Source organism: Brassica oleracea, chromosome C1 (genome assembly GCF_000695525.1).
Source record: "Brassica oleracea var. oleracea cultivar TO1000 chromosome C1, BOL, whole genome shotgun sequence".
Lineage (NCBI taxonomy): Eukaryota > Viridiplantae > Streptophyta > Magnoliopsida > Brassicales > Brassicaceae > Brassica > Brassica oleracea.
The window spans coordinates 14,952,565-14,962,283 of NC_027748.1; the positions used below are offsets into that span (position 1 = coordinate 14,952,565).

General features: G+C 41.7%; 2 protein-coding genes across 2 annotated transcripts; both read left to right on the forward strand.

Moving 5' to 3' along the window:
- Positions 1-1,378: 1,378 nt before the first annotated feature.
- LOC106332710 lies at positions 1,379-5,339 on the forward strand. Its single transcript, XM_013771189.1, has 4 exons — positions 1,379-1,524; positions 1,833-2,541; positions 2,641-2,703; positions 4,308-5,339. The coding sequence occupies exons 1-4, from the start codon at positions 1,379-1,381 to the stop codon at positions 5,337-5,339; spliced, it is 1,950 nt and encodes a 649-aa protein (XP_013626643.1).
- Positions 5,340-6,679: 1,340 nt separating this feature from the next.
- Positions 6,680-8,653, forward strand: LOC106296554 (protein ROOT PRIMORDIUM DEFECTIVE 1). The gene has a single exon (XM_013732741.1). The coding sequence runs from the start codon at positions 6,889-6,891 to the stop codon at positions 8,143-8,145; it is 1,257 nt and encodes a 418-aa protein (XP_013588195.1). The 5' UTR covers positions 6,680-6,888; the 3' UTR covers positions 8,146-8,653.
- The last annotated feature ends 1,066 nt before the right edge of the window (positions 8,654-9,719 follow it).

Genomic DNA, 9,719 nt, shown 5'->3' on the forward strand with positions numbered 1-9,719 from the left:
AATTTAATAGTTTACGGTTTGAAACAGACCGCAGCCCACTGTTTGGGTGTTTGCTTTTAGCAATTCTTTTTCTCTAGATGGTTTTAGCATTTAGAATCCTCTTAACGAAACCTTGAAAAGAATCAAAAGCTGCTTTTATTGAAAGGGCAAATCTCCAAAATAAGCACATTTCTAAGTTTATATCACAAAAATAGCACTCAAAAACTAAAATGACCAAAATAACATATTTCTAAGTTTATCCTTTGAAAATTTTAATTTTTTTATTTTTTCAAAATTTGAAATTTTATCCCCAAAATCTCATTTTTCAACTCTAAACCCTAAACCTTAAACTCTAAACCCTAAACTCTAAACCCTAAACCCTAAACCCTAAACCCTAAACTCTAAACCTTAAACTCTAAACTCTAAATCCTAAACTCCATCCTTTAACTCTAAACCCTAAGTTTGTGACTTTTGATAAAACATTAAGTGTTATTTTTGTGACTTTTGATCTTAAGTGCTAGTCTGGGAACAAAAACTTGATTTAGTGATATTTTTGTCTTTCTCTCTTGTTGAAATAGTGAAATTATTATACTTGCATCGGTCTAAGAGACTTGCTAACTTTGCTATCGCAAAGTTCCAGAAGATTGAATAGTATAAATTATAAAAGGTCCAAGTCTTCAATTTATTTAAGACCAAACACCAAACGTATAATAACCTTGGGTCCTTGACAATGCAGCTGCATGTTATTAATATTAGTTGCCTTTTATGCAATTTAAGAGGAATGCTATGAAGGATAAAAGTTTTGGAAGAGTCATCTTTGTTTGTCAAGAAAGAAAAGTTGATAATTTGACTTTGACTTGTGCATCAACCGACGAAGAATGCATATTATTGCTAACCAACTTGGTTTTAATTATCACGTACGAAAAGGTAATTTAACTCTTTAGACGTCAGACTAAGTGTTGTTATTATTGATCCGATGTAATGGTGAGAATGAGTTCACGTGTGGTACAAGGATGAGTGAAAGAGATGCAATTAATATTGATCCAATAGAACTTTCTCGGTCTCTCCATTCATCAATTTTGCCACTTTGTGATGAGATAGAGAATGCATGCATGCATCGCCTGTCAACGATCTCAAAGTATGAAGTATTAAGGAAAAAAGATACTCTCACTACTCCCGTATATTCTTTACAATCATTGTATATCAATCACACATATACTTCCCTATAATGGCTCCTTTGTATTGTATAAATATGTACTTAACAACATCAATAAGGATCATCCTTTACATTACATATGGTATCAGAGCAGGCTTTTATTTAGACTCCAATTTTTTCCTATGCCGCCTTCTAACTTTCTCTTCTTCTCTATTCTTTTCTCACCTCTTCCTATGTGTTAAAATGGATGCATCCACCAACAGCGCTACTTTTTCTGTTGCCACCTCCGCTGCAGAAACTGTTGTTTCCACCACCAACTCTCCGCTCCACATCAACATGTCAAACATCATTAAATCTCTGCCACCATTTACCTTGTCTGGAGTCGACAAGTCCATGCACTTCTAGATGGGTATGAGCTTGCCCATTATCTTGATGAATCTTCCCCTGCACCAGATGCGACTGTAACCACTGCTGACATCACCACACCAAATCCAGATTTTCTTCTCTGGAAAAGACAAGATAAACTAATCTTCAGTGCACTCCTAGGGGGCATCTCTCAGAACATTCAGCCGCTTGTCTCTATGGCGTCCACATCAGCCAACGTGTGGAAACTCTGGCATCCACCTACGCCAAACCCACTCGTGGACACATCAAATAACTCTTGAATAAACCAAGACTGTTGATGAATATCTTCAAGGACTTACCTCGCGTTTGATCAACTGGCGCTACTTGACAAGATTCTCGACCATGAAGACAAGCTTGATTACATTCTCCAAGGGTTGCCTGATGAGTACAAGCCGGTCGTTGAACAAACAAAGGGTCGTGATCTCCCACCATCACTGACTGAACTTCATGAAAAACTCATAAACTATGAAGCCAAGGTTCTCATCTCTACACCAGCGACTATCACTCCTATCTCTGCAAAATATGTCAACAACACTCGTCCTGCTCAGAAGCAAACTAAGCGTCCTCATCAGAATTGGAACAATGCCTCAAACAACAGCTTTCATCAGAACTGGACTCACGCTCCCAACAACAATCAGCAAAGGACTTTCAGAACATACCTTGGAAGGTGCCAGATATGTGGTGTCCAAGGTCATTCAGCAAGGCGCTGCACTCAACTGCAACAGTACCAGCAGTCCACACAGCCGCCTCTCCTGCCTACACCACAGTATCCGCAATCAGCTTGGAACCCGAGAGCTAACATGGCTCTTACCTCTGCTCAGCAGCTGTGGGTTCTCGACTCCAGTGCGACGCACCACATCACCTCGGATCTAAATAATCTCTCCTTGCATCAGCCGTACACAGGTGGTGTGGTCCTCATCGGTGATGGCCGTGGCCTTCCAATATCTCATACGGGTTCTGTCTCTCTACCTACAAACCTTAAACCTTTATCTCTAACCAATGTCTTTCTTGTTCCACACATTCATAAAAACCTTCTCTCTGTTTACAAGTTACGCAACCATAACAGAGTTTCTGTTGAATTTTTTCCCTCCCATTTTCAGGTGAAAGATCTGACCTCGGGGGCTCGGTTACTCCAAGGGCGTACAAATGAGGGAACTATACGAGTGGCCAATCGTTCAATCTCCACCAGCTGTTTTTTTTTGCTGTTTCTACTGTCAAAACATCTCTCTCAAATTGGCACTCTAGGCTTGGCCATCCCTCTATCTCAATACTAATAACTATTATATCTAAGTTTTCATTACCTGTTTCAGAGTCTGTTTCAAAGAATTTCTCATGTGTTGATTGTCTTTCTAATAAAAGTCACAAGCTTTCCTTTGCTCAAACTTCAATCTCTTCAACTCGCCCTCTACAATATCTCTATACTGATCTCTGGACACCTCCAGTTATCTCCTTCGAAAAATTTAAACACTATCGGATAATTGTCGATCACTACACCCGCTACTCTTGGTTCTATCCCCTTCAGTTAAAATCTCATGTTAAAGAAACTTTTATCAAGTTCAAAGCCCTCACCGATAACAAATTCCAAACCAAAATAAGTACCCTTTTCTCTGAATGGAGGAGAATTTCTTTGCGCTCTTTCCTTTCAGAAAAAGGAATCTCTCATTTAACTGCTCTTCTCCATACTCCAGAACATAACGGTTTGTCTAAAAGACGCCACTTTCATATTGTTGAAACAGGTCTCTCTCTTCTTCATCAAGCTAAACTCCCAAACACATTCTGGACCTATGCTTTTGCCTCTGCTGTTTACCCCAGTTCTTTCTCTTAATTCTCCTTATAGCCTTCTCCTTCAAATCCAGCCAAACTACTCAAAGCTTAAGATTTTTGGTTCTCTTTGCTTTCCCTGGTTAAGACCTCATCGCAATCATAAACTAGAAACACGTTTAACCCAATGTGTGTTCCTAGGCTACTCCTTAACCCAAAGTGCATACCTTTGTTATGATCCAACTTCCAAACGTTTGTATGACTCACGACATGTCAGGTTTGTTGAAGATAACTTCCCATTTCTATCTCTCACAAACTCTTCTTCTTCCTCTCCAGCAGTTTCCATTACAGATTGGACTCCACCTGCTACTCTCGTTCCTTCGATTCAAAGGCCACTCGTCTCGCCTCTGCCTCAACAGCCCACAGGTTCAGATCAAATACCGTCTTCTGCCTCACCACCATTGTCACCGATGGAACAAGCATACCCACAACTTTATTTGGCCCCACAAATCCAAACAAACCCAAATATACCCAATCAGGCCCATTAAAACTTACCCACCCCAGAAACCCATACTGAGGCCCATATAAATATACCAAACCCAGAAACCCAAACTACGGCCCAGATACAAACCTCACCTCCTTCACACCCACCAAATCAAAACCTTCCTTCTCCTCCGACAAACACAAGCCAAACCTCTCAACAGACAACCATACCTCCACCTCAACCAAACCGTCATTCAATGACTACCTGAGTCAAGAAAGGAATATCGAAACCCAACTCCAAGTATGCCTATGCCACTAAACTCTCCCAGTCCCATCACTTTATCCCAACAACCATTGCCCAAGCTCTCGCAGACCCGAGATGGAGACAAGCTGTCACCAATGAGTTCAACTCCATTGTTAAAAACGGAACCTTCTCATTGGTTCCACCTACGGCAAATCAAAACCTGGTCAGCTGTCGTTGGATTTTTACAATCAAATACAATCCTGACGGTTTTGTTCGCAGGTACAAGGCACACTTGGTCGCAAGAGGCTACACACAGTTATCGGGAATCGATTACACAGAAACTTTCAGACAACAATACGGTTGGTGTTAGATATTGCTGTGAGTTGCTCCTGGCCTATCAAACAACTCGACGTAAATAACGCCTTTCTTCAAGGTACTCTTACAGAGGAACTCTACACAATCCAACCTCCTGGCTTTGTCGACATAGATCATCCCACTAATGTATGTCGTCTTCACAAGGCTCTGTATGGTCTGAAACAAGCCCCCAGGGCCTGGTATCTTGAACTCAACAACTTTCTCATACAGTCTGGTTTTGTTAAATCTCTCGCTGACACCTCGCGTTTCATTCTCAAACGAGAAACGAGTCTTATCTACATGCTCATTTACGTAGACGACATCGTCGTAACTGGTAATGACTCTGCTCTCCCGCAACATACACTGGACTCTTTGGCTACTCGATTCTCTGTAAAAGAACCGGAGGACCTTAACTATTTTTTAGGGATTGAAGCACACAGAACAGCTTCGGGTTTACATTTAACTCACATGAGGTATATTCTCGATCTTCTCTCCCGCTTCAAGCTCCTCAACGCTCATCCTGTCTCAACACCGATGGCCACACACCCTGAACTCTCTATCAACTACAGGACCAGACTCTCTAATGCAACAGAGTATCGATCAGCAGTTGGCAGACTACAATATTTGGCTTTCACACGCCCGGATATCTCGTATGCTGTCAACAAATTATCCCAGTTTATGCATGCTCCTACACTGGATCACTGGCAAGCAGCTAAGCGTGTCTTGAGATATCTAACCGGAACAGCCTCCCATGGTCTCTACTTCAGTCGCAACAACTCCTCCTCTCTACACGCTTACTCAGATGCTGACTGGGATGGAGATGCTGACGGCTTCATCTCCACCAATGCATACATCATTTATCTTGGCAAACATCCGATATCCTGGTCTTCCAAGAAACATAAAGGTGTTGCCCGCTCATCAAATGAAGCTGAATATCGGTCAGTGGCTAATACTTGAGCAGAGGTTCGCTGGATATGTTCTCTTCTAGTGGAGCTTGGCATCAACATAAATGAACCTCCAGTCATTTATTGTGACAATGTTGGAGCAACCTATTTGTGTGCTAACCCCGTTTTTCACTCACGAATAAAGCACTTGGCACTTGACTATCATTTCATAAGGAATCAAATCACATCAGGCATACTGCGCGTGGCTCATGTTTCCTCAAAAGATCAACTTGCCGATGCTCTAACCAAGCCTCTTGCACGTGCTCCATTCACTCAAGTGTCATCCAAGATTGGTGTTGCTCAAGCACATCCATCTTGAGGGGGCAAATTAAGGAAAGAAGATACTCTCATTACTCCCGTCTATTCTTTACAATCATTGTATATCAATCACACATATACTTTCCTATAATGGCTCCTTCGTATTGTATAAATATGTACTTAACAATATGAATAAGAATCATCATTTACATTACATATGAAGTATCTACATGTTACGTTTCTCTTACTTCCACCTCCCTCACCAAACACTTCATTCTGATCCTTTGTGCCGTGTTGCAGAAGCATCTTGCTACTATGTCATATACCATCGAAGGAGTCTCCTCTGTTCCAGTTGTTCTTTTAGTAGTTCATAAAAGTTTGGCTGATACGGTACATCGAGTTTGCATCTAGAGTCTAGATGGGCCAGCACAATCAGATAGTTCTGCCACGACTCGGTAAAATTTTCTTTGCTATATCGACTAGCTCTTTAAGAATTTCATGAGGTGTCTATATGGTCCATGTTGTTGCTTCGATGGTTTTGGAAGATCCACGTGGGAGGTGGAGCCAGCCATTGATGGTAGAGATCAACTCCTAAGTCCTAACCAAACTAGTTCAACAGATTTTCTGATGTTAGTTAACTTTCCAACAATGTCTAAGACGTCTTCAAACTTTGTGACATAGACCAATGCCTCGTTTATTATAGCCTTCACTAAACTTATTAAGCGTGCAAGGTTTGATGTTAGGAAGAGCAACATCAATACTCATCAATGGAAGCGCCCATCAATTAGGTGGCTCTCAAGAGGCCAGGCCAGTGAAGCGACCTCGTCGCTGTCAAATTCTAAAATCCATTCAAATCTTGAGATGGGAGTTGTTGACTCTAGAAGCTCTATCAAATTTACAAACTGTTTATAGCAAAAAAGAAGAAGTTTACGTACAGACTGTTTCTTCCGACCCTTTTGTATCTAGTCATTGGACTTTAGTCAAAAAAAGGCTTTTCTACGGGCTTGCGTGTTCGTCTCCCACCACACGATCTGCTCTCGCAGAAAACCAATTAAAAATTAAAGCTGGTTTAGCATACGATCTGATTAATTTTGAGAACCGGTTTAGCCAACACTCCTCCGCAACCTCTTCCCTCAGGAAGTCTCCAGTCCACTTCGTCGTTTTCTCATGGTAATTAGGGTTTCTGTGGTACCCAACTAAGAACACATTGCTTCCCCACTCTAAAAGTGTAAGCTTTCAATCCGATTGTGCTTCTAAAGTTCGAAGCTTTCCATGTTCGATTATAGTTGGTCATCGAGACTGATATGGTTAGGGTTCTGGGTTCTTCGACTGCAATCCAACATCATACCAAGTCGATTCCACTCTTAATCCGAAGATTCTCGCTTCCTTCGACGAGGAAAGACCCAGACCTCGAATCTGCTCTCTCGCGCAACAAGAGATGGATAGTCAACAGCCGTCTAAAAAACATCATCCTAAGGTGTCCCAACCAGGTCGCGCCCGTTAAGTTTCTACAGAAGAAGTTCAAGACTCTCGATCTCCAAGGGAAGGCTTTGAACTGGCTTAAGAAGTACCCTTGTTGCTTCGACGTTTACCTCGAGGAAGATGAGTATTACTGCCGTTTGACGAAGCCCATGATGGCCCTTGTGGAAGAAGAAGAGCTGGTTAAAGAGGCCCAAGAGCCTGTTTTGGCGGATAGGCTTGCGAAGCTGCTTATGATGAGCGTTGGCCAGCGTCTTAACGTGGTGAAGCTTAACGAGTTGAAGCGGAGTTTTGGATTTGGGGATGATTATGTGGTTAGGATAGTACCCAAGTATGCGGATGTGTTTCGGTTGGTGAATTATAGCGGTAGGAAGAGTTCGATGGAGATTGAGCTTTTGTCTTGGAAGCCTGAGCTGGCTGTTTCTGCTGTGGAAGCAGCAGCGGGGAATGAGTGTGGCTCCGAGCCTGGTTTCTCTTGCTCTTTGCCCACCACGTGGACTAACCCGTGGGAGAGGTTTATGGAGTTTAATGCGTCTCCTTACATATCTCCGTATCGAGAACTTGGGGAGGTTGTGGAGGGTTCGAAGGAGAGTGAGAAGAGAAGCGTTGGTTTGGTGCACGAGTTGCTCTCGTTGACGCTGTGGAAGAAGCTGTCGATGGTGAAGCTGAGTCATTTCAAGAAGGAGTTTGCGCTGCCTGAGAAGCTAAACGGTATGCTTCTGAAGCATCCGGGGATTTTCTACGTTTCTAACAAGTATCAGGTTCACACTGTGCTTCTTAGGGAAGGCTATGATGGCTCGGAATTGGTTCAGAAAGACCCGCTTGTTATTGTTAAGGATAAATTTGGGGAATTTATGCAGCAGGGATTGTATGAGTATAATCGCAGGAGGTATTTGGCTAATCTGGAGAAGAAGAGAGAGAAAGGTATTGAATCTGTGAAGTCTGTGGTGAGGAAGAGAGACGGGATTGAGCATGGGGACGAAGTTGATGAACAAGAGAACCATGGGGGTCGACCAGGCGGTATGTTTGATCCAGAAGAAAGAAAAAGGTTCTATCAGATTCTCTTCAGTGACACCCAATAAGAGCACTTTGGTAAAGTTAAACACATTACTAGCTGAGAATTGCTAAAACTTCAGTGACTCTTGGGATAGACAGCTTGTTAAGTTGTGGTCACAGATGCGGCCTAGTTGTTCCCAGGGAATGCAACTTCAAGTTGAAATCTGATATTGGGACAGCTAAAATGCTTTCATTTAGGGTGCGAATCAAGAGGGAAGAGTTGGCTGAGTTAAATGTTTTATCCTCCAAGAATAGTGACTGGGGAGTGTGTTATACCTCGTGAACGCGGTTTAGTAACTCAGTGAAGACCTTTGCACGCACTTGTAGTTTTCGCCTATTGCCAGAATCATACCCAATGCCATTGTAGTTGATGCTCGTAGTGAGACTCATTCCACTTTCTTTTTCCTCCGCCTTAGTATTCATTATCTTATCTAGTAACACCTCTGTCTTTGTTATCCAACTGGTGGAATTTATATTTTTCGTACCTCATCTATGTTGAACTTCAACATTGAATTAAAGCCTTTGGTTCCTTTATGTTTTGAGGCAATGTTGCCATTTGCACATGGTCTTTGTTTGTTTATCGTAGTACAGTTTGGTTCTCACAAAAGTGACTTTGTATTTGGCACTTATTCTCTGTGTGTGTGGGAAAGAAAAAGCTGCATTGACCTGAGTGTCACTGTCCTGGTATCCATCTCACCCTAAACCCTAAACGTGGAATCCATGTTTACATCTGTCCAACACGCGGAGGGTGTCACCGTCCTGGAACTCAGACACAAATGATGTACTCTGCTTCAGTGCCTGCCAGGTTCAGTCCAGGGGACTAGACAAGTGTAGGGAAAGCTTCCAAATGAGAGGCCTCAGGCTCAGGGTCGGGTTTAAGGTCGTGCTGGAGGACTGGGTGGAGGCAATAACGTAGGCCAGCATGGAGAGAGAGGACGCAGATGAGAGGCGAGAAGAAGATGATGAGAAGGAGAGAGGCGTTGGCAGTAAAGTCGTTGGTCTCCAGCTGCAACTTTGTGACTTACATGCAGAGGTAAGTTGGGTTTGGGGTTCGGATTATAGCAGCCGCATTGGAAGCTAGACAAGTTCCCAAAACCATCGTGTCTTGCTGAGTTTATAGAGAAAGAAGTAAAAGAAGGCATTTAAGAGAAGAAAACACAGCAGAATGTGGCTTAAAATGGTTATAAAACTAAACTATATTGAATAACTACGAGTTAACCAGCGCTACCCGCGGGACTATTTTGATTTTTTAAATGTTAACTATATAGCTATTCATTTGGACATTGTATTCTGAACAACAACAAAATTTTAAATTGTATGTTTGTGTGAATCCTTATTTCTTTAGAAAAAAACAGAAAACTATACAATTTTCATATAGATGTGTCATATAGTTTTCTATTTTTTATATTATATATTTACTTATTATTTAATTTTTCTTATATTGTAAAGCAATTCTTTATAATAATCACTTTTAAGTTTTTATCACAAAATAGTCATCAATAAGGTAAATGACCAAAATAACCTATTTTATTTTGAAATTTTAATATTTATTTTTTCACTACAAGAAAACATAATCTTAACGAGGGCGATTTTCCTCGTT